At 43.8% G+C, this 26,437-nt stretch overlaps 1 protein-coding gene across 1 annotated transcript in view; it reads left to right on the plus strand.

Annotated features, from left to right (window-relative positions):
• The window catches only part of LOC124613352 (neurotrimin-like), a 351,927-nt gene that overhangs the window by 116,052 nt on the left and 209,438 nt on the right, over positions 1–26,437 (plus strand). Inside the window, exons 3-4 of the mRNA XM_047142049.1 lie at positions 2,240–2,368; positions 13,475–13,612. Coding sequence (XP_046998005.1) covers positions 2,240–2,368; positions 13,475–13,612 — 267 coding nt within the window. The remainder of the gene's footprint in view (positions 1–2,239; positions 2,369–13,474; positions 13,613–26,437) is intronic.

A 26,437-nucleotide genomic window follows, 5' to 3' on the forward strand; every position in this document is an offset into this window, starting at 1 on the left:
AACAACATACATTAAAGAAGATATATATTGAGAGGCCAATGTGAGGGCTCCCAGACCCCTGAATGGTGTGGACAAGAGGATCGCTAACTTACCCATTTCTAAGCGAAAAATTCCTTTGGTGAAAGGGAAGAGTTAACCCAGAATATACTGCCATACGTCATAAGCGAATTAAAATAAGCAAACATTCTAGTGGTACATATAGCAGCATTCAGTTTTTTAACAAGATGCTGAACAAGGGCATTCCACGACACATTACCATCTATTTGGACACTTAGGTATTTGAATTGTTCAACCACACTAATCATATGCCCATTCTATCTAATTGTATTGTCAGTTTTAGTTTTATTGTATATAGGAAACTGTACAAACTGAGCCGTACTGCTATTAGCATGAAGTTATTTTCTGCAAGCCACGAACTTATGTCTTGAAATGCACTGTTTGATACATTACCTATGTTACACTCAAAATCCCTCGCTACCAAGCTTTTTCATCAGCAAATAGAAACATTTTAGGACCCCTGCCGTTTCGCAATTCATGTTAGATACTTTAAAAGGTTGTTGAGGGGACACAGTATATGAAGTGTTACATAGGAACCAGGATCCGGGTCTGGAAACATCATCCAACGACGATACAGAGCGTCAAAGTAATACGATCCGGCGACTGTAAATGTATGTATATGCAGGGTAATATTGTGATGATGTTACTAACTTTCAAAGACAGATAAATGTATCAATTTGTTTAAGGGCCTGTGGTTCGGAAACGAATGAGTCGAAAGTTACAAGCGAAAATCATTCCAATACTTCTGACAGTGGAATACATACGGATACAGGTGTTGCTAAGAATGTATGGTATGCACCTTTCAGAGATGCTAGTATGGACTAAGACAAGAAAAAAATATCCAGCAAACACGGGCTCTAAAATGCATACCTGAGGATCTATGAGCACTTCCTCATATTCGCTAATGAGAAACACATCTCTTCTGTAGACTTTCATGATTCCTCATCCTAGATTACCTATGTTTTTCTTACTTATAACTTATTGTACCTTTTAAAATAATTTTCCTTGATTTGTTTTATTTATGTAATATTTTATGAAGATGTGAATTAATGTAGCTCTCCTGGAATTTTTATTCTGTTTATCTGTCAGTTTATATGTATCTCTTTTTTGTCGACAATATTTTTTATATAATTTTTTGTTTCTTTTCTTCGTTCATTTTATTATTCATCATTTGTATACTTTTGTAAATATTTAATTTTGTGTACTACACTTCTTATAAAAAAGAAAAATAATTCCTGTTTCTTGCTGCAATAATTTACCAACAGCCGTATGTACTGTAGAAATTTATTTTATTTTATTTATGTTTGCAAACCGCCTCAGTCTGTGTCGCCTGACCACCAAGAGCTGTTGCAGGACGATTTGATTCACGGATCCAGTTACATGGCTCCTTCCGTGTATAGCGATTTTACGACTATGACGAGTGGGGCCAGAAGATGGCATCCGTGTAATGCAGAAACTGGTAGCACATAGAAGTTCATAAAATAAAATTAATTTCTACAATACATACGGCTGTTGGAAAATTATTGCATCAAGAAGTTCATGCCAGCCGTCGTCCCACGATCCACAATAGATCAACGAAGAAGAATTCCTGCTTCTGTCGCTTCGTGGTGGTACTTTCGCATCCATCACCGCCCTCTGTTGGCTTGTCTTCCTGGTAATTACGTTGTAGCTACCCTCTTAGCTTTCCTTAACAGATTTGTTTTTTACATACTATATATTTGAGCACCAAGATGTTCATGGTGTGTTTTTCTGCTGTTTTAGTTTGACTATACTTGTAGTTTAATTCTCTTGTATATTCACCCTGATGATCGTTTTTACCCGAAACCTAAAATAATGCTACTGCTTTATCAGCTGGTGGCTTCTTATTTAGTGACCAATACAGCAACTGTGCAGTACTCCTATTAAAGACTATTTGCATAACAGGCACGACAAAAATACTGTAATTTTGGGTATAAGCATCAGCATCCACAAAGGGAGTTGTGGGTACACGTTATAAAGGAAAACGTTGCAATTGTACAACAAGTGTCTTGTTAATCGATCCGTAAAGTATTGCAAAAGCACTGCAAGCAGGAAGTCCGGCAGATTCTTGCACGCCAGAGCAGCTATAAATTGAGTTTCACTTGCATTCAATCACTTTGGGAGAGTGTACATTTACACGATGTCTTGTGGATTGATGCTGCAGTGACGAGCGTCGAGGGCCCCGTGTTCAACATCACGCGCGTCAACCGGCTCCACATGGGGGCCTACCTGTGCATCGCCTCCAACGGCGTCCCACCCAGCGTCAGCAAGCGCATCATGCTCATCGTCCACTGTAAGTCTCACATCCCCAATTACGTTACTCTGCATGTGTCTCTTAATACACTACTGGACATTAACATTGCTACACCAAGAAGAAATGCAGATCATAAACGGGTATTCATTGGACAAATACATTATACTAGAACTGACATGTGATTACATTTTCACGCAGTTTGGGTGCATAGAGCCTGAGAAATAAGTACCCAGAACAACCACCACTGGCCGTAATAACGGCCTTGATACGCCTGGGCATTGAGTCAAAGGGATGGCGTATACAGGTACAGCTGCCCATGCAGCTTCAACACTATACCACAGTTCGTCAAGAGTAGTGACTGGCGTATTGTGACGAGACAGTTGCTCGGCCACCATTGACCAGACGTTTTCAATTGGTGAGAGATCCGGAGAATGTGCTGGCCAGGGAACAGTCAAACATTTTCTGTATCCAGAAAGGCCCGTACAGGACCTGCAACATGCGGTCGTGCATTATCCTGCCGAAATGTAGGGTTTCGCAGGCATCGAATGAAGGGTAGAGCCATGGGTCGTAACACATCTGAAATGTAACGTCCACTGTTCAAAGTGCCGTCAATGAGAACAAGAGGTGACCGAGACGTGTAACCAATGGCACCTCATACCATCAAGCCGGGTGATACGCCAGTATGGCGATGACGAAAACATGCTTCCAATCTGCTTTTACCGCGATGTCGCCAAACATGGATGTGACCTTCACGAATCTGTAAACAGAACCCGGATTCATCCGAAAAAATGTCGTTTTGCCATCGTGCACCCAGGTTCGTCGTTGAGTACACCATCACAGGCGATCCTGTCTGTGATGCAGCGTCAAGGGTAACCGCAGCCATGGTCTCCTAGATGATAGTCCATGCTGCTGCAAACGTCATCGAACTGTTGGTGAAGATGGTTGTTGTCTTGCAAACGTCCCCATCTGTTGACTCAGGGATCGAGACGTGGCTGTACGATCCGTTATAGCCATGCGGATAAGATCCCTGTTATCTCGACTGCCAGTGATACGAGGCCGTTGGGATCCAGCACGGCGTTCCGTATTACCCTCCTGAACCCACCGATTCCATATTCTGCTAACAGTCATTGGATCTCGACCAACGCGAGCAGCAATGTCGCGATACGATAAACTGCAATCGCGATAGACTACAATCCGACTTTTATCAAAATCGTAAACGTGATGGTACACGTTTGTCCTCCTTACACGAGGCATCATAAGAACGTTTCACCAGGCAACGCCGGTCAACTGCTGTTTGTGTATGAGAAATCGATTGGAAACGTTCCTCATGTCAGCACGTTGTAGGTGTCGCCACCGGCGTCAACTGCGTGTGAATGCTCTGAAAAGCTAATCATTTGCGTATCACAGCATCTTCTTTTTGTCGGCTAAATTTCACGTCTGTAGCACGTCATCTTCGTGGTGTAGCAATTTTAATGGCCAATAGTGTATATATTCTGTTGGATTTAGAAGCAGTACACTGGTGTGCAAAACTTCAGGACGTAAGTAATTTTCGAATAATGTGTCACTGCCAAGTGACATAGCTCTATGAAACTCAGACAACTCAGAGGAAAATCTGATACGGTATAGTACAGAAGGTAGATGAAAGAAATATACAATGAGATGATCGGAAATGATTCTTTTGTTCGAAGACAATCGTTACACCGAAGTCGTCGCCAATAATGATTGTCCCCTGGGCATTACCAAAAGGCAGCACATTGGTCTTAATAGGGTGTTTGATCACCATGGGCAGCAGTGCATTCTCTGCAACGCGCTCCCAGCTGGGACCCGAGGTTAGTAAACAGTTCTTGCGATGGGGCGTTCCATTCATTCACTAACACGGTTCACAACTGTTGGATGGTCATTGGTGCATGAAGGCGTGCTGCAGCACGTTTTCCCACTGCATTCCACACGTGCTCTATGGGACTTAAGTCGGTGGGAATGGGCAAGCTAGTCCATTTGCAGAATATGCTTTCGTTCCAAGAGCTACTTCACTTGCGCTGCGCCGGCCGCGGTGGCCGAGAGGTTCTAGGCGCTTCCGTCGGGACCGCGCGACTGCTATGGTCGCAGGTTCGAGTCCTGCCTCGGGCGTGGATGTGTGTGATGTCCTTAGGCTATACAGGTTTAAGTAGTTCTAAGTTCGTGGGGACTGATGACCTCAGATGTTAAGTTCCATAGTGCTCAGTGCCATTTGAACCATTTGGTTGCATATCTTCAAATAGTGCTACAGAATTGGAACACGTGAGATAATGGGATTTCAGGAAAAATGCCAATTTGATGATGCACAGCAAACTGAGGAATCGGCCCGAAAATTTGCAAATGGGGAGACACGATGTTGGGCTTGCTGATCTTAAGATCTTTGGACAAGGTACGCTCACTGGTCAAGGTCATTGCAACACTATATTCGTTCCCCATTGGGCGTCTTTTCAGGGGAGCAGGTGTAGAAGCTCCTGGGACGAGGGGATGTTCGGTGAATGTACCGGCCGTTTCTGCGACTCAAATGCCATCGAGTACGCTTGGGGTGCCTTGGGAAGAAGAACTGCCGTACGTCCACTAACACCCACGAGCCTCCAGCAGCGATCAACAGCGCTGGTAACGGAATTGAACATCCTACCACAAGAAGCCTTTACAACATTGTGGGCAGGATGAGAGCACCTTCCTGAGCATGCACTGCCACCTGCTGTTCAACATCCTATTAAGGGCCATGTCCCGTCTTTTTTAAAGTCCATCACAAATCGATGTGAATTCAGTGTAATTACTGTCTTTGAATTAAACCGTCATTTCTGTGCGTCTCACTGCGCATTTCTTCCAGTTACCGTCTGACTATACCGTAACAATTATTTCGAAAAATGTTCAAATGTGTGTGAAATCTTATGGGACTTAACTGCTAAGGTCATCAGTCCCTAAGCAGACACACTAATTGACTTAAATTATCCTAAGAGCAAACACACACCCATGACCGAGGGAGGACTCGAACCTCCGCCGGGACCAGCTGCACAGTCCATGACTGCAGCGCCCTAGAGCGATCGGCTAATCCCGCGCGGCAACAGTTCTTTCTATGTATTTTTGTGTTACTTGACAGTGACACGTCATTCGAAAGTTATCTTCGTTCATACGTTTTTCACAACTGTGTACAATTCAAGAACTAAGGCTTCCGTAATGGTTTTGGACTCGCTACTGTTCCACTGAACGAGTTAGTGATAACTGTAGTCATATTGTATCAATGATGCGACTGCAACACAATCGGCCATAAAGTACAGAAGCCAGTATATAATCCCAGGATGGCACTGCGCTCCTTGGCTTTTATACGTCATTCGATACAGTTTCGCCTCCTAGCAAGCAAACTAAAATCGTACAGAATATTACAACAGATTTGTGACTGCATTAAAAGTTTCCTCAAGAAATACGACTAGCTTAGTACTGTGCTCTCAAAAAAGAGGCATCATATGTGAAATTGCTTCTAGCTTGTCTTAAGGGGGTGTTACTGGGCTCATAACGTCTACAGTCTACATAAATCACCCTTGAAAATTTTAACGACCTTATATTACCACAACTGCAAGATGTGATGGAGTATCCGACCGGCAAGATTTAATGCACAGAGAATACACAATACTATTTATAGGATAATTTGCGCAGATATTACAATTTTCAATACTAACGTCAGCTGTAATGTCATTATCGTCATTATCAATTTATTGGAAATAGGTTTCGACGATACGCATCGTCATCATCAGATCCTATAAACACATAGGGCTGAATTTTCTCGAAACATATCAGTTATAAAGTGTGACGTGAAAACACGTGAAAATAACCGGTATCCGCACCAGCTCTTGTAACAAGCAACCACGCAACGTTCGATTAATGTCTTTCTGGAAAATTCAGCCACTTCGTATTTAGAGGGCCTGGTGCTGACGAGGTGTATCGTCGAAACCGGTTGCCTGTAATTGATAATGGAATTACAGCAGACGGTACTGTGGAAAATGGTAATATTCCTATTGGCTATGGTCCCTCCCTCCTATTTAGGAATTATGGATAAGGTGAAATTTGCAATGAATCCTTGGTAGGTTCCTAAAGTACTGAAATTCATCCGTGATAGGGTAGAAGCACTGCGTGCGTTTGATTCTGTGTACTCTGCGTCAGTTCAGTGCCATTAACAGGCTGGATGAATTAAGCACGCAGACTTGAATCAACGGTCCATTAAGCCAGCGCGGGAGCTCGTCAAACTCTAGTGGCAGGCGCTACAAGAGAGGCGTAGTGGATCACGGCGAGCTTTGGTGTTGAAGTACCGAGAGTGCACGTTCGGAGATCAGTCAAGCAATGCATTATCTCCCCCAACATAGGTCTCACTAAATCAGAGGTTATATCGCCGCTGAGTGTGGCATGGAGCAGAGCGATGGGGGCCTGAAGAGAGAGAGAGGTATATGATTAACTATGTTCTCTGTACTACACGGAGCGCAAAAGGGGAAGGGTTGCGGAGTATGTAGTAATCACTTATCAATCGCTGTTAAATGCCACTAAGGGAAAATTTTCTTATTGAATCGTCAATCTTTTGACACATCTGACGCGGCCTTCCAAGATGGTTCAAATGGCTCTGAGCACTATGGGACTTAACATCTGAGATCATCAGTCCCCTAGACTTAGAACTACTTACTTAAACCTAACTAACCTAAGGACATCATACACCTCCATGCCCGAGGCAGGATTCGAGCCTGCGACCGTAGCAGCAGCGCGTCTCCGGACTGAAGCGCCTAGAACCTCTCGGTCGCTACGGCCGGCGACCTTCCAAGAGTTCTCTCTTGTGCTATCGTCTTCCGCGTACACCTAACGTCCTTCGTTATTTGTTGGATGCATTCCAATCTCTTCGTCCTTCTACAGTTATTACCCTCTATAGCTCGGTCTAATATCATGGATGCTATTCGCCTGAGTCTCGGCACACGTCCTATCATCCTGCCCTTCTTGTCAGCGTTTTCTATATGTTCCTTCCTCCGCCGATTCTGCGGAAAACCTCCTCAACCCTTGTCAGTCTACCTGATTTTCAGCCTTCTTCTGTAGCACATCACAAAAGCTTCAACTCACTTCTGTTCTAGGTCTCCCGCAGTCCGCGTTTCGCTACCATACAATGGTGTGGTACAAATGTACATTCACAGATATTTCTTTCTCAAATTAAAGCATACGTTTGATACTATTATATTTATTTTATCGAGGAATGTCCTCTTTCCTGCTGTAGTCCGCGTTTTATACCACCCTTGCTTCAATCATCATGCATTAATCTGCTTTCAAGATTACAAAATACCATGATTTGTTTTCTAAGTAGTTCCCAGTTTTTATATACGTTCATCGCTAATTTCATTTCTGCTACCTATTACTTTCGTCTTTCATTGGTGTACTCTCAGTCCGTATTCTGTACTCATTAGACTGTTTATCCCATTCGACTCATCCTGTAATTCTTCTTCGCCTTTACTGAGGATACCAACGTCGACGACGAATTTTATCACCACTATTCTTTCACCTAAATTATAATCCCCCTCTAGAACATTTCCTTTATTTCCGTCATAGGAACTTCAACGAATAGGTTGAAAACTACGTGATGGAAGATTACGCCCCTATCTTACACCCTCTGTAATCCGTGTAACTCTTCATGATTTTCTTTTCTATTGTTCCCTCTTGGTTGTTGTACATATTATGTATTATCCGTTTTTCCTTATAACTTACTTCCATTTTCCTCAGAGTTTCGATTATCTTACACCATTTCAATGGCCTAACTTTTTTTCTAGATCGACAGACCCCATGAATGCGTCTTGTTTTGTATGTCTTACTTACGTGATCAACCACTACGTCAGAACTGCTTCTCTGGTGGAGCCTTATCCTTAGAAAGCCAAACTGATCCACAACTTAGAGATCCTCAGTTGCCTTTTCCATTCTGCTAGATACATTCTTGTTAGCAACTTGAATGCTTGAGTCGTGAAGCTCATTGTCCCATAGTTCTCGCATTTACCTGCTCTTGCTATCTTCGGGATTGCTTAGATGATATTTTTACAAACGGCTGATGGCGCGTCTTCTCACAGATTCTAGATAGCAACCTGAATAGTCGCTTAGCTGCCACTGCTTCCCAATGATTTCTGATATTCCGAAGAAACGTTGACTATCCCTTCTGCATTATCTGATCACAAGTCTTCCAAAGCTCTAGTAAATTCTGACTCCACCACTGGATCCCCTATATCTTCCAAATCTATTTCTATTTTCTGAACCACGTCATCCCCATCACAAATGTCTTCAGCTAGCTCTTTCCACTTATCCGCTCTCTTCTCTGCACTTAAGGGTGAAATACTTGCTGCACTTTTAACGTTGACGTCCTTGGTTTTTATAGAAAGGTATTTTGACCTTTCTGTAAGCAGGATAAGTCCTTCCGACGCCCATTTCTTGATCGTTTTCTTCACATTTTTCATCCTTGACTTCCTCTGCACTTCATTTCATTCGTACGTTGCTCATATTTCTCTACTCCTGAAATTCTCTGATCATTTATGGGTTTCTATCTTTCGTCGATTAATTGCTGCATTTCTTCTGTTACTCACAGCTTCTTCGTAGTTACTTTCCTTGTACCTGTGTTTATCAGTGCAACTTCCGTGACTGCAATTTTAGATATGTCCATCCTCTTCAAATGAACTGCCTGCAGTGGCATTCATTACGCGGTGTCTACAGCCTCAGAGAATTTCAACTCATCTCATCATTCCTCAATATTTTCGTAACGCTCTTCTTTTAACATTGATTTTTTTCCGGACGATTCTCTTAAGCTTCAATATGATATTCAACGTTACTAGATTGTGATCCATACCTGTACCTGCTCTTTAGCACGCCTTACAGCCCAATATCTAATTTCGGAATCTCTGTCTGACCATGATGCAATCCAGCTGAAATCTTCCCATATCTTCAGGTCTTATCCAAGTGGACCACCTTCTCTTACAATTTTTGAACAGTGTGTTCGATATAACAAGCTGAAATTCATTGCAGAATCCAATACGTCTCTAACCTCCCTCATTCCTACCTTCAAGCCCATACTCTCCCGCATCTCTTACTTCTCTTCCTTCCTCTACTACCACGTTTCAATCCTCCATGATGGTTAAACTATCTTCTCCTTTCACAAACTGAATTACTCATTCAAAAGGCTAATTATTTCCTCTACATCTTCATCTTCTGCTTGTAACGTAATGGATACTTGCATTATTGCTGTTAGCGTTCGGTTGTTGTCGATTCTGATGAAAACAACCCTGAACTAATTACAGTAGCGCACTCTACGCCTTACTTTCTTATTCTGAAAGAATCCTGCTGCTGGTGATGTTACCCTATATTCGTCTTACCAGAAATCCTTATCTTCTTTTCATTTCACTTCACTGACCACAACTATATCTAGACTAAGCTTCTTGCAACCACGTTCCGATTCGTAATATGTTCCAATTTCGTTAGTTACTCAGTTTTTTTCTTGGATTCCCAGCCCCCCACCCCCTCCTCCTTGGCGGTCCTCTCACGGAGATCCGAATGGGGGGAAAAATTCGATATCTTTCCCAATGGACAGATTATCAAAGCACTTTTTCAGCCACACGCGACATGTCCTGTGGACACACATTGTGTGGATATACATGAACGGTTTCCATTGCGTTTAGCATTCTCATCCCATTTTTCATTGTTATTTCTTCCGCCGTCTAGGGGCAGTTTCCCACCCCAAGGACAAGAGGTTGCCATAAAATTCTGTCCGCACCTCCGCCCACTTTACAAGGCCTTCGGTAGAACGAGAGTCATTCCTTATACAGGAAGTATTCGGCCACCTTTACTGATGATTTTTATTCAAAATTCAAGCATTGGCTGGTTTCGAACACGGGACCCAGGACGTCAAGGCCATTTACAGTACTACAACATATTTTGCTATGAAGCCCACTGGCGGATTTACTTGCACTTTTAGGTCTCTAGAAGAGCGTAGCGTTCCAAAGGATTGGAAAAGGGCACAGGTAATCCCCGTTTTCAAGAAGGGACGTCGAACAGATGTGCAGAACTATAGACCTATATCTCTAACGTCGATCAGTTGTAGAATTTTGGAACACGTATTATGTTCGAGTATAATGACTTTCCTGGAGACTAGAAATCTACTTTGTAGGAATCAGCATGGGTTTCGAAAAAGACGGTCGTGTGAAACCCAGCTCGCGCTATTCGTCCACGAGACTCAGAGGGCCATAGACACGGGTTCACAGGTAGATGCTGTGTTTCTTGACTTCCGCAAGGCGTTTGATACAGTTCCCCATAGTGGTTTAAAGAACGAAGTAAGAGCATATGGACTATCAGACCAATTATGTGATTGGATTGAAGAGTTCCTAGATAACAGAACGCAGCATGTCATTCTCAGCGGAGTGAATTCCGAAGTAAGAGTGATTTCAGGTGTGCCGCAGGGGAGTACCATAGGACCGTTGATATTCACAATATACATAAATGACCTTGTGGATGACGTCGGAATTTCACTCAGGCTTTTTGCAGATGATGCTGTGGTGTATCGAGAGGTTGTAACAATGGAAAATTGTACTGAAATGCAGGAGGATCTGCAGGGAATTGACGCATGGTGCAGGGAATGGCAATTGGATCTCAATGTAGACAAGTGTAATGTGCTGCGAATACATAGAAAGATAGATCCCTTATCATTTAGCTACAAAATAGCAGGTCAGCAACTGGAAGCAGTTAATTTCATAAATTATCTCGGAGTACGCATTAGGAGTGATTTAAAATGGAATGATCATATAAAGTTGATCGCCGGTAAAGCAGGTGCCAGACTGAGATTCATTGGAAGAATCCTAAGGAAATGCAATCCGATAACAAAGGAAGTAGGTTACAGTACACTTGTTAGCCCAGACAGGGTTGATAGAAGAGATAGAGAAGATCCAACGGAGAGCAGCGCGCTTCGTTACAGGATCATTTAGTAATCGCGAAAGCGTTACGGAGATGATAGATAAACTCCAGTGGAAGACTCTGCAGGAGAGTCGCTCAGTAGCTCGGTACGGGCTTTTGTTAAAGTTTCGAGAACATACCTTCACCGAAGAGTCAAGCAGTATATCTCGCGAAGAGACCATGAGGATAAAATCAGAGAGATTAGTGCCCACACAGAAGCATACCGACAATCCTTCTTTCGACGAACAATACGAGACTGGAATAGAAGGGAGAACCGATAGAGGTACTCAGGGTACCCTCCGCCACACACCGTCAGGTGGCTTCCGGAGTATGGATGTAGATGTAGATGTAGATCCTACTTTAGACGTGTAATTTAGTACGATTCAGCGAGATATGAATTGGTAATACACATAACTTTTGTCCTGTTCATGGAAATGGGTAAAAGTAACGCTCGGAGGACAACAGTTTTTCTTTCAGTTTGGCCAGAAACTAATTATGAGGATCACGGGTGCAATAACACCTAATAGTAGTAATATTTGTAGCAAAATGCACTGTTGAATGGATATCATTTGAGATAACCTGCAATGAGTACAAAAACTCAATTTTCGTCCGACAAAGCCTGGTTTCTGTGATGAAACGGACTCTAATATCCAGTACATATTTCGCCGTAGTCGTAATGTCGAAAAAGGATTACATGTGCAATACAGAAATATACGGCGAAATTTAAGTCTAGCGCGTAGCATAGGAATGATGATATCACATTAAACTGCTACTGTTCTTTTTCTATGTCCTTAATGCATGCCAAATTCTGTGTACGTTAATTTTCCAAATATTCCTGTAGAGTTTTTGGCAGAGCAGATTGAATAAGAGGTAAAGAAAATTTCATCACGGAAATGTAAGGTTTTTTTTTTTTTTTTTTTTTTTTTTTTTTTTTTTTTTTTTTTTTTTTAGAGAGAGAAAATACCTTCTCAGGAAACACTAATTTGTTCAACAAGAATAGATATGAGAGAAAGGAAGAGTTTACTATCCCTTGAAAATCTGGGGACGAGGGAGAGGAGGACGCCTCAATTTAGGCTCTAACTTTGTGAGAAAGTAACTAAAGTGGTTTAGGAGAACATGAAAACTAAATCGATAGTGGCCGCTACCATCTGCTTACAAATCATCTTGTTACCTTCTAAATGGCATTGAGAAAACTTTTGTACAGAAACATGAGGTCTTTGAAAAAATCGAACAGAGAATAAGAAAAATGAAATTTTTCATTTTCATCTAGGACTGCGAGAAAACTGAACAAGGGAAATGTTTCCACATAAAACTAAGGAGGCAGGAGGAGGATACATTGTGACACATTCAAAATTGAACCGCTAACCGATACACGTAACTGAAAAGAAATCTGGTCAGTAGAACACGTGCAATATGCAAATAACATGAGAGAAACATAGACCAGGAAGAAATCATTGTGTGAAAGCAGCGAGAGAGGAAACAAAATGTCTGAGGTTTGTACATAGTTCAGAGTCAATATAGTTCTCTTAATAGGAACTAAAAGTATTGATCATTATCTGATGACGATATTGCTAACAGGATGCATCTTGATAAGACAAAATTTTGAGATTATATATTACATTGTAAAGTAGACGCAGGCACGTAAGTGGATTCAAACGATAACTTAAAAGTAACGAACAACTTGTTGAAACTTCAAAGCAGTGACTAAAAGAAACGGTCACACTAGGAATTGAAATCACATCAGACGGTTTACAATAACTCTAAATTCTATGAGGTGCAGACCAATGAACTGTACAAAAACGTAGCAGATAGTTTAATAAAAGGGTCGGTTTAATAAGCAAGCAGAAAAACAGGGTAGGTCATCATATGCGAAAACACTATGCTTGGCCAATTAAATACCTCAGGTGCAAAATGCAAATGTTGACCAACGGAGGCAGGAATATGGGTTGTTTAGAATTTAAATCAGTACTGTCTCTCATCATTGGTGTTCAGCCTGTAAGGGCAGAAAATCTTATAATGCGGCCTAGTTGTAAAATAAGGTTAGCTTTAGCCTGTGTTATGTTCAATTAATGTCAAACATTACTGTGAGACTGTTCGTATACTTTGCATGAACTCCGGTTCACTTCTCTCATCTGCAAACCTTCAGTGTTCACGTCCCTGTTTACTACTGCTGGGCTGTTGCAGTTCCGCCGATGATCTGGATCCAGAACCAGCTCGTGGGCGCGTACGAGGGCCAGCAGATGACCCTGGAGTGCCATTCGGAGGCCTACCCCAAGTCCATCAACTACTGGACGCGGGAGAAGGGCGAGATCATCGCTCAGGGTAAGTCAGCAGCGCAGCCATATCGCCAGCCATCATGCTAACGTAGATACTGCACACTACTGAAAACTGCTGTCGAAGAATACCGGATGTACTTGATCTAATCTGTAACACATTACACTACATAACGCACCACACATATAGCTTGCAGTACTTTACCCTTAGTTTTAGGAACTCTAAGGATATGCTTCAACATCAGAACGGTTAGAGGTAGAAACTAAATGGGCGAGCAGAGGACACTGAAGGAAGCCAATAACCCTATTAAACATATACTTATATGGACCCCTTGTAACAGCGCCACGTAGGATTTAAATGGCAGATATGCACTTGATGACAAACACGTCACAGAAAGTGTTCGGACATGTTCAAAAGAACAGACACCATTGATGACCTGCAGCTGTCTAGAACGAAATTAGAATTATATTAATACCTTCAGTTGCTGACGGGTGTTGATATGTATCAATGGGGACCGGTGAAAATGTGTGCCCCGACCGGGACTCGAACCCAGGAACTCCTGCTTACATGGCAGACGCTCGCGCACGCCTCCCGCGAGACCCACATTCTCACCTTTTATTGCACACACTACATTCGAAGTGTCCCACCCCAACACACTCATTACTCGTGGAAGACATTCTCACCAAGTCCAGTAAGAGTTCGGGGAATATGTATGCATCCGCACAGAAGAAGAAGGTCATGGCCGGTATTGCCAGAACTATATATTATATGGATATGGTGTCTGTTCTTTCGGACTTGTCCCCGCAGTCGCACTATCCTCTGTGCCCTCTGTGGCTCAGATGGATAGAGCGTCTGTCATGTAAGCAGGAGATCCCGGGTTCGAGTCCCGCTCGGGCAAGCATTTGGTATATATGAACGCCGCCAGCAGCTGAAGGTATCAATATAAAATGTTGCTATGAAACATAGATCCGGATGCGACGTATTACGACAGACTACATGGACCCCTTGTAACAGCGCCACGTAGGATTTAAATGGCAGATATGCACTTGATGACAAACACGTCACAGAAAGTATTCCGCATGGCCATCGTTCACATGAGGTTCGGTTTCAGCACCTCTCCTCACAAATGCCAGTACACATTTAAAAAATCCCAGCAGTTTCCCGACAGCGCTGACAACCATCCACAATGCGTTTTCGGAGTCAATGGATGCTATCAGCAGGGATGGAATAAAACAAAGCTTTTAAATATCCCTCAAAAAAAGATCCAGTGGTTTCAAGTGGGTCATCTGCGACGCCATTGTATTGGAGAGTGACGACCGACACACCTGTTTCCGAAACGCTATTTACCAGTAATTCGATATCCATCATAATGATAACATCAAATGAGGGCAGTTTATCGCTTTGTAATTTACGCCTCACTTGCAGTATTTCGAAGTAATCGCGGCCTTACACATTATCTGTGTTATAACATTGGCATGACTGAACTTGTGCAGATGTCCTATCAGGGAAACCATTCATTTCAGAACTTACGTTTACTAGGATTTCTACTTTTTTCATCGGTCTTTACTCGCTTTCGTTTTTAAGTACAATAGCCAAACACCTTGAACAGAAGGTCTTCCTTAATGTTGAATGACAAGCGAAGGTTCTTCCGCTTTATAAACTTACGTAACACAAAATTTGTATTGATAATTCTCTGTGAAAATGGAAATTATTTTAGCAAAATTAGCTAGTATATAGTACAGTAGATAAAAACTGCATGCATGGCAGAAAGTTTCAAAATTTCACTGTTACCTGTAAATAAAAACTTGGAATAGGAAACTCATTCAGTGAATCTAGAACAGACTCCATATTTGCTTCAAAGGAAGTCATAATTTGCAGTTTATGCAATAGTTAATGTATAACACTATGTCACATTCAGAATAAGTACAAAATGCCCTGTTTTACATCATATTCCGACAATACCAAACTTGCGTGAACCGTGAATAGTTGCCAACTGAAATCGTAAATTTTCCCTCGGTTTAGGAATCTAAAATTAAGATAACTGCCAACTTTAGCGATACAGAAATCTATATGTCAACTTAGTTTTTGTACTTTCATTCACTTAACTTCTACAGGGTAGAACAGTGGGGAAATCTTCACATATACACTGAAGAGCCAAACAAACTGGTACACCCGCCTCATATCGTGTAGGGCCCCCGAGAGCACGCAGAAGTGCTGCATCACGCCGTAGTATAGATTCGACTAATGTATAAAGTAGTGCTGAAGGCAACTGGCGCCATGAATCCTACAGGGCTGTCCATAAATCGATAAGAGTACGAGGAGGTGGAGATCTCTTCTGGACAGCACGTCGCAAGGCATCCCAGATATTCTCAATAATGTTCATATCTGGGGACATTGGTGGCCAGCGGAAGGGTTTAAACTCAGAAGAGTGTTCCTGGAGCCACACCGTAGAAATTATGGACCTGTAGGGTCTCGCATTGTTCTGCTGGAATTGTCCAAGTCCTTCGAAATCCACAATGGACTAATGGATGCAGGTGATCACACAGGATCCTTACGTACGTGTCACCTTCAGACTCGTATCTACACTTATCAGGGGTCCCATATCACTCCAACTGCGCTCCCTCCGCACCACTACAGAGCTTCCTCCAGCTTGAACAACCCCCTGCTGGCATGCAGGGTCCTTGGATTCATAAGGTTATCTCCATACCCGTACACGTCCGTCCGCTCGATACAATTTCTAAACGAGACTCGTCCGGCAAGGTAACATGTTTCCAGTCATGAACAGTCCAGTGTCAGTGTTAACAGGCCCAGGCGAGGCGTAATGGTTTGTGTCGTGCAGTCATCAAGGGTACACGAGTGGACCTTCGGCTCCGAATTTCCATACAGATGATGTTTCGTTGAATTATTTCACGCTGCCTCTTGTTGATGGCCGAGCACTGAAATTTGCGGAAGCGTCGCACTTGAATCAAGTTGAACGATTCTCTTCAGTGGTCGTTGGTCCCGTTCTTGCAGGATCTTTTTCCGGCCGCAGCGATGTCGGAGATGTGATGTTTTACCGGATTTCTGATATTCACGGTACACTCGTGAAATGCTCGTACTGTAAAATCCCCACTTCATCGCTACCTCGGAGATGCTGTGTCCCATCGCTCGCGCGCCAACTATAACACCATGTTCAGACTCACTTAAATCTTGATAAGATGCCATTGTAGCAGCAGTAACCGATTTAACAACTGCGTTAGACACTCCTTGTCTTATATAGGCTTTGCCGACCGCAGCGCCATATTCTGCCTGTTTTCATATATCTGTATTTGAATGCGCATGCCTATACCTGTTTCATTGGCTCTTCAATGTACACCCTGGAAATTGAAATAAGAACACCGTGAATTCATTGTCCCAGGAAGGGGAAACTTTATTGACACATTCCTGGGGTCAGATACATCACATGATCACACTGACAGAACCACAGGCACATAGACACAGGCAACAGAGCATGCACAATGTCGGCACTAGTACAGTGTATATCCACCTTTCGCAGCAATGCAGGCTGCTGTTCTCCCATGGAGACGATCGTAGAGACGCTGGATGTAGTCCTGTGGAACGGCTTGCCATGCCATTTCCACCTGTCGCCTCAGTTGGACCACCGTTCGTGCTGGACGTGCAGACTGCGTGAGACGACGCTTCATCCAGTCCCAAACATGCTCAATGGGGGACAGATCCGGAGATCTTGCTGGCCAGGGTAGTTGACTTACACCTTCTAGAGCACGTTGGGTGGCACGGGATACATGCGGACGTGCATTGTCCTGTTGGAACAGCAAGTTCCCTTGCCGGTCTAGGAATGGTAGAACGATGGGTTCTATGACGGTTTGGATGTACCGTGCACTATTCAGTGTCCCCTCGACGATCACCAGTGGTGTACGGCCAGTGTAGGAGATCGCTCCCCACACCATGATGCCGGGTGTTGGCCCTGTGTGCCTCGGTCGTATGCAGTCCTGATTGTGGCGCTCACCTGCACGGCGCCAAACACGCATACGACCATCATTGGCACCAAGGCAGAAGCGACTCTCATCGCTGAAGACGACACGTCTCCATTCGTCCCTCCATTCACGCCTGTCGCGACACCACTGGAGGCGGGCTGCACGATGTTGGGGCGTGAGCGGACGACGGCCTAACGGTGTGCGGGACCGTAGCCCAGCTTCATGGAGACGGTTGCGAATGGTCCTCGCCGATACCCAAGGAGCAACAGTGTCCCTAATTTGCTGGGAAGTGGAGGTGCGGTCCCCTACGGCACTGCGTAGGATCCTACGGTCTTGGCGTGCATCCGTGCGTCGCTGCGGTCCGGTCCCAGGTCGACGGGCACGTGCACCTTCCGCCGACCACTGGCGACAACATCGATGTACTGTGGAGACCTCACGCCCCACGTGTTGAGCAATTCGGCGGTACGTCCACCCGGCCTCCCGCATGCCCACTATACGCCCTCGCTCAAAGTCCGTCAACTGCACATACGGTTCACATCCACGCTGTCGCGGCATGCTACCAGTATTAAAGACTGCGATGGAGCTCCGTATGCCACGACAAACTGGCTGACACTGACGGCGGCGGTGCACAAATGCTGCGCAGCTAGCGCCATTCGACGGCCAACACCGCCGTTCCTGGTGTGTCCGCTGTGCCGTGCGTGTGATCATTGCTTGTACAGCCCTCTCGCAGTGTCCGGATTAAGTATGGTGGGTCTGACACACCGGTGTCAATGTGCTCTTTTTTCCATTTCCAGGAGTGTATAAATAACGAAATAATTTTCAATTTTGTTTGATGTTGAGACACACAGATCTTGTACGTATTTACGTGAACAGATATTAGCTCTAACTAACTCGTACAATAGATTTCGGATGGACATACTTGTTAACAATCCATTATTGTTTAAAAATATTGAAGCTATACACAGAGGGCTTATTTGTAGGAAAACTTATTTTCATTATTCTCTGTAGAATCTGCATTTAGCTCAAAACGATAACACAAATACAAGAAACAGCTGTACCTACCACTCAACTGCTCTGTTCGTTTTCTTCTGTGTTTCCCATAAACATATATCACTTACAGTTCCTATCTTTGTTCGTGAAAGACTTCTGGTTTTTTTCTTTTTTTTTCATACTAAGCAGCACTTGACACACATGAGCGACACAGACGAAGCGAAAGCTTCTTTTCCTCTGTGGCCCATTTATACCGAGATCGCGACGGTGCAAAGGTTTCCTACTTGTTCGAAGTTGTGTGTTTCCTCATTAGTGTACGAAATTGCGAACTTCCGACAGGTCAGCAATCGGTTACGTGTTCAAAACAAAACCAAGCTGAATGCCGTTAGTATAAGGATGTGCACCACCAATTGCCAAAAGTCTCAGGAGTTTCGTGTACTGCAAAAACATTCAGCGCTCTCCGTGAGCGAACAATTGGACTAGGACCCACGTCATTTGTTAGATACAAAGATTTGCCTTTCTACTAATGGTAAGTGGAGCCGGTTCGTTCTTCAATTTCTGAGTCTTACACCACTTGGCGTCCAACCCGACCATGTATGAACTAAACAGGAAGTAGCCTTAATAAGTGGTGCATTGGGAAGCGTCCTCTGCCATTATCTTCGCAGTGGTTTGTAAAGTATGGATGTAGATCTCGATGTAAGTGTAGATCCTTCTTCTTCTGTAGTGGTCAATCCAAGGATTGGTTGCAACAGCTACAATGGCAGCTTGTCTCCATTCTGTGCGTCTTTCAGCTTTTCTCTTCATTTCTTTATAGGTGTTACGTCCCACATCTTTCACGATTTGATCCATGTACCTCAGTCGTGGTCTTCCTCTTGGCCTTTTTCCCTCGACATATCCGTCTATGATTGTGTCCAGGAGTCCTTTATGTCTTAATAGATGGCCCGTAAATTGCACTCTTCTTTTAACAATGAAACTCCAGAAGCTTCTCTTCTCACCTGCTCTTTCCAGAACCACTTCGTTTGTGACCTTGTCGATCCATTTTATTTTGAGCATGCGTCTATAGCACCACATTTCAAAAGAATTTAGCTTCTGCTGTTCCTCTGTCCCGAGAGTCTATGTTTCACACCCATAGCATGCCACACTCCACGCATATGATTTCAAAAATCTTTTCCTGGTTTCAAGGCTGATGCTCTTAAATGTTAATATGTTTTTCTTCTTGTTAAAAGTAGCCTTTGCTTGAGCTATTCTACTTCTCACTTCTGCCTTGCTCCTTCCATCCCTGGTAATATTACTGCCCAGATAAGTAAATTTATCAACTTGTTCAAGCAGTTCATTGCCTACATGAACTTGGACTTTCACTTGATCTTCTTTGTCGCATGCCATTACTTTTGTTTTTGCTTTATTAATTCTCATATTATATTCTTCACCCATAACTTTATCCATTCTATTCAGTAGGACTACAAAATCTTCTTCACTTTCAACCAGGACTGCTATATCATCGGCATATCTTATCATATCTATTCGTTGGCTATGAATTACTACACCTGTCTGTGAATATTCCCTTACTTTTTTCAGCGCCTCTTCAATGTATACGTTAAAGATAACAGGGGATAGTGCGCAACCTTGCCGGACACCTTTCCGTATCTGCACCTCTTCTTGTTTTGTCCGTCCACGGATAACTGCTGTCTCGTTTTTGTACAGGTTCCATATCATTTTTCTATTTTTATGGTCTATTCCTACTTTTTTGAGTACCTCAAACATCTTATCCCATTTAACATTATCAAAGGCTTTCTCTACATCTACGAAAGCTATGTATGTTTTCAGGTTCTTATCTAGTCGTTTCTCTATTATTAGTTTTAGAGCAAATATTGCTTCTCTGGTTCCTCTATCTTTCCGGAATCCAAACTGGTCTTCGGAGAGTGAGATGTAGAGATGTAGATTGTTGGGTGCGTAATTTTGCTTGATCTGAGGTCTCCTATGCTATTCTTAACTTAATACGGAGTGTTTCGATTTGCGTTGCGTAGAAACGAGTGGTTGTCGAAATGCGGCGTGCCGGCCTTATGCGGCCCGAATCTAGTATTCTTGCGGCCTGTTGTTCTCAGACGTATTTTATGGTAACAGGCAACTAGTAACTAACAGTTTAATGCCAAACGTCAACCAACAGCTACTTAGGAGTGTAGTTTTCTTGCTAAGGTAAAAACAAAAATACATTCAGAGGCACTAGTATTTTATCCTTTCGCTGTTGGCAAGCGGGGTGCACTCAACCCTTGTGAGGCAAATTGAAGAACCACTTGATTGAGAAGTAGCGGCTGAAGTCTCGTAAACTGACATACGGCTGGGAGAGCAGTGTGCTGACAACATGCCCCTCTATATCCGCGTCCGGTGATGCCTGTCGGCTGAGGATGACACGGCGGTAGGTCGGTATCGTTGTGCCTTCCAAGACCTGTTTGGACACAGTTTAGTTTTAATCCTATCGCTGATGTGGGCGTGTGTACATGTCCTGCTATGCCGCACCCCAAGGGTTGTGGAGATGAGTAAGCGCGCCACTAGGATTTTGCTACAGTGCTATGGACATCTGTATGCGTCCTGAGCCGCTGACCTGTGACTTCTGTGGACAGGTTACTTCCACATCTCGGTGAACAAAAAACTTTCGAGTATTTATCGTACAACATATGTGCCTCATTACATGCTATTATTTGCAAAAAACTTTGTTTCGATATCTTGAATCGTTTATGAGGTATGAAGATTGATATGACTGCATGATTCGCCATGAAGACTGATATGAGCACGTGATTCGCCATGCTCAATGACATGAATGGACGCGCCGCGCGCGGTTCATCCTTCCGATATAGAACCTAATAACTTGAGAACGACATGAGATCTGCTTCTCCTCACAGTTTTGAATAAAATTAGATTTCTTCTCTACATATCACTCACTGGAATGTATGAGCTACAATCAGCCATGCGCAAAGTTTACGCATTACGTTTTTACCTATGGAAAAATCTTTAAAATTTCGTGCAATGTTTTACCTAATTTGATGCAACGCGGGAAGTATGACGGATAAAGAAAAGTAGTTCAGTTCTTTATCGACTGAAGATGTCAGATTGTAATATGTGCAAAAATCAAAATTTTTTCACATGATAGTTTTCGAAAATATCGGATGACAAGTACTTGACATCGGCCGGAACGCCGTCTCTCAGCATTGAAACCAGCATGTGGCGAGCAGTCTTAGGCGCTGCAGTCATAGACTGTGCGGCTGATCCCGGCGGAAGTTCGAGTCCTCTCTCAGGCATGGGTGGGTGTGTTTGTCCTCAGGATAATTTAGGTTAAGTAGCGTGTAAGCTTAGGGACTGATGACCTTAGCAGCTAAGTCCGATAAGATTTCACACACATTTGAAAAATGTTACCTTTAATAAGTAAAGTTGGCCGCTTTCCTCAGGTGCAGAGGGGGTAAGTAGCGTGGCCACTGCTAGACTAGACGACTTGAGTAGCAGGGTGCTAGATTGTTTGGTTCAAAAGATGGCTCTGAGCACTATGGGACTTAACATCTGAGATCATCAATGCCGCAGAACTTAGCACTACTTAAACCTAACTAACCTAAGGACATCACACACATCCATGCCCAAGGCAGGATTCGAACCTGCGACCGCAGCGGTCACGCGGTTCCAGACTGAAACGCCTAGAACCGCTCGGCCACACCGGCCGGCTGTCTGAGTTTTGTCACGGAAGTAACACGGATTCGTGAATTCTTATTACACTGACAGTCGTCTTCATAAACGGTAATTAGCTACATTTGTAGCAAGGTACATTAAATTAATAGAGACTGTAGTAATACAACACAGTGAGTAAAAGAAAAATGGCATTAATATCAGTATCAAACTTTTGTGATGATGCCTCATACTTCATTTCAATATGGGATGAGTCAAAAAGGACTTTACAGCTTTAGAATGATATATAAATTTATTAAATAACTTACGGTATCGGCAGGTATCTATTTTGTAGCAAAAGACCACTAGTTTCACTCACGTAGTGCGTCAGATACCCCTGCCGCCACCAGGAGCGCCAGCGTAGACCACAGTTAAATTGTCTTCATTTAGTGATGCGTAGCATGCTCACTGTGTGTTTTGGGTCCATGAAACGAACTCTGCAACAACTTTACCGCGTAACGTTCACACGGAATACGCTGAAGAGCCTCCAGGCAGGAGATAAATGAACATTATTGACACGGGTTGTTCGTTGCAGTATGCTAAATCACCAGGTCGCCCGCGTCGTGATGATTATGTTGAACAGGTAAGTGAGAGCTTTGCCTCTCTTCTGCGAAAATCAATGCGGCTTGCGTCCCGTGAGACTGGCATTTCGCAAAAGTAATGCGTAGACGTTTAGACTTGAAACTGATGTGTCGACAGAAGTGCCGACACAGTGTGGTTTGAGGAGACCGAAATGCACGCTATAAGCTCACGCAGGATGGCGTGAGGTATCGTTCTTGATGAGACATGCTTCATACGATAACTATCAATTGCTATGGCGCCTTGCTAGGTCGTAGCCATTGACTTAGCTGAAGGCTATTCTAACTATCTTCTCTGCAAATAAACGAGGCTTCGTCCGTTGCATCGCTAGCTAAGTCGTCCGTACAACTGGGGGCGAGTCCTAGTAAGTCTCTCGAGACCTGCCGTGTGGTGGCGCTCGGTCTGCGATCACTGACAGTGGCGACACGCGGGTCCGACATGTACTAATGGACCGCGGCCGATTTAAAGCTACCACCTAGCAAGTGTGGTGTCTGGCGGTGACACCACAGAAACCATACGGATTCACAATGGCATAGCACATTAGTGATGCGGATAAAGTTGTTCATAGCGAATTTTGTGCGGAAATGCTACATCAGATAGAGGATGAAGAGACATTCCTGAACACAATAATCTTCAGAGATGAGCCAACATTTCATGTCAGCGGCATGGCGAACACCCGCTACTGCAGGATACAAAACTAAACTGAACTCCTCCTGCGCAGGTCATGAAGGCCCAAAGGTACCGACTAGCCGCCGTGTCGACGTCACCCTACACGTGTCACTGGGTGCGGATATGGAGGGGAATGTGGTCAGCATACCGCTCTCCCGGTCCTATGTCAGTTTACGAGACCGGAGCCGCTACTTCTCAATGAAGTAGCTCCTCAGTTTGCCTCGCAAGAGCCGAGTGCACCCCGCTTGCCAACAGCGTTCGGCAAACCGGATGGTTACCCATCCAAGTGCTACCCCAGCCCGACAGCGCCTAACTTCTGTGATCTGACAGGGACCGGTGCTACCACTGAGGCAAGTCCCTTGGGCCACTGCAGAATAGTGTTTTGTACAGGAGAAATGGTTCAAATGGCTCTGAGCACTATCGGACTTAACATCTGAGGTCATCAGTCCTCTAGAACTTAGAACTACTTAAACCTAACTAACCTAAGGACAGCACACACATCCATGCCCGAGGCAGGAGTCGAACCTGCGACCGCAGCACTCGCGCGGTTCCGGACTGAAGCGCCTAGAACCGCTCGGCCACCGCGGCCGGCTGTACAGGAGAGTCAAAGTCAACTTTGTGTTATGTTTTTTCTTTGTTTTCATTTGTTTTTTGACAACTCCAGCGCGTAGACGAGTTTTTAATCCAGAGCTCAAAGTCAACATCGTGTTATGTAATTACTAACGCTGTGTTTCAGTGAATGGTACACTGTGAAACATTTTTGAATAGGTCTTTCGGAGAGGAAATGAATTACCGAATAAAAAATACAGGGAGCTTTTAAAAAAGTCATACTGCTGTTCATATATTTGTAAAAAAACAAAGCTACAACGAAGGCAGTCATGCTGATCGATATCCCCCTGGCGGCTAAAGAACATTTGCTTGAAACATTTTGTAATTTGCATCAGGGCAAAGTTATTTAGGGTGGTCAAGGTAAATGGGACACCCTGTGTATACAGTTGACCTCAATCTGTTCCAGAACTGTGGACCACGCCCTGTGCTCATTTGTTACGAAGATTTTCGAAAACGAAAATCTCCCCTATAAAAGCCAATAGTGAATTCGCAAACAAAGATCTTGCGAAACCCAGATCCCTCTGTTTTCCCATGAGATTCATAGCGCTGTAGACATCGGCACTCAGGGTAACGTCAAATTCTTCGACTTCAGGAAGGCATTTGATTTTGTCCCGCACTGCCGTTCAGTGAAAAAAAAATGAGCTTACCGGGTCCGGACCAGATTGCGACTGGATTCAAGACTTCTTTGCCGATAGGATTCAACATGTTGCTCTTAACGAAACAAAATCGACAAGCGTAAATGTAATATCTGGGGTAGAGGCACCCTTAGGAAGTGTGCATAAATGATCTAGCAGAGAGCGTCAGTAAGTTTTTAAGATTGTTTGCAGATTAAGCGGTTGTCCATAAGAAAAGTAGTAACGTCAGAAGACAGTATTGCTTTACAGAATGACCTACAGAGGATTGATGAATGGGGCAGGACCTAGCAGTTGACTCTGAACGTAAGTAAATGAACATATTGGGCGTAAGGAAACCACTTCTATACAACTGCACTGTTAGAGACAAATTGCTGGATACAGTAATCACCCGTGCCCAGGACTACATATCCGAAGTGACGTTAAGTGGATTGACCACATGAAACAAATAGCAGGAAAATTGGATGCCAGACTGAGATTCAGGGAAAGAATCTTAAGGAAAAATTACTCGTCCACCAAAGAAGTGAGGTTCAGGGTGTCTGCTGACTGATTCTAGTGTACTGTTCATCTGTCTGGAACCCTTACCAGATGGGACTGATAGAAGGAATAGAGAATTCCAACGAACAGCGGCATATTTCGTCACGGGGTCATTTAGACGGCGTGAGCGCTTTACAGAGGTGCTCAACAAACTCTAGTCGTAGACTATACAAGAGGGGCATTCTGCATCACCGAGAGATTTACTACTCAAATTTCGAGAGAGTACTTTCAGTGAAGAGTTAGACAATATATTAATTTTTTTGAAAGTCTCTTCGGGTTTGCTGCCGGATCCTAAAATCAACTTGATATTTCGGCGATTCAACTGGTCGCCATCTTCAGGAAGATGCTGCTTCTGCTGATGAGTCCCGCTGAGAACTGACACCAGGTTGCAAATCGACGTCCTATATAGGCCACCGTTCAGTACACGGCGCATGCGCCGCCCATCACGGTTTCTGCCTTCCAAGACAGGGAGGTGGCGCCGCCCTTAGTGAAACACTGCTGGCAACGATATATCGCACTCAGGGCCGCACCGAAGAACGTTAAATTTTGATGCGAGATAATACAGGATTCCATGTCTTGCTAAGAGGAAACCCATTGTCTCTGTTGATTAAATTATCAGCCAACCTAATTTCAATCGCCTCTTTATAGACACTGTTCCAAAAACCGGAAATGTTGGCAACTACCACAGTTTCATCAAATTTCATACTGTGTCCCTCATTTAAGAAGTGTTCTGCTACTGCCGATTTTTCCGGCTGTTGTAGTCTCGTATGATGACGATGTTCCACACACCTGTCATCCAGTGTGCGAATCGAACGGCCAATGTAAGCTTTCCCACATTGACACGGAATTTTGTACACACCGGGTTTCCCAAGCCAAAAATCATCTTTCACAGAGCCGAGCAGTGCCCTAATCTTAGAAGGTGGACGGAACACACTCTTAACCTATATAGGACGTCGATTTGCAACCTGGCGTCAGTCCTCAGCGGGACTCATCAGCAGAGGCAGCATTTTCCTGAAGACGGCGACCAGTTGGATCGCGGAAATATCAAGTCAAGTTGATTTTACGATCCGGCAGTAAACCCGAAGAGACTGCGAGGTGCCGGGGCTAGCAGTGTATTTAACACTAAATTCTTCTCGAATCTTCATATGGAAATGATGCTCTAAGCCCCCCCTTTT

This window comes from Schistocerca americana, chromosome 4 (genome assembly GCF_021461395.2).
Source record: "Schistocerca americana isolate TAMUIC-IGC-003095 chromosome 4, iqSchAmer2.1, whole genome shotgun sequence".
NCBI classification, from domain to species: domain Eukaryota; kingdom Metazoa; phylum Arthropoda; class Insecta; order Orthoptera; family Acrididae; genus Schistocerca; species Schistocerca americana.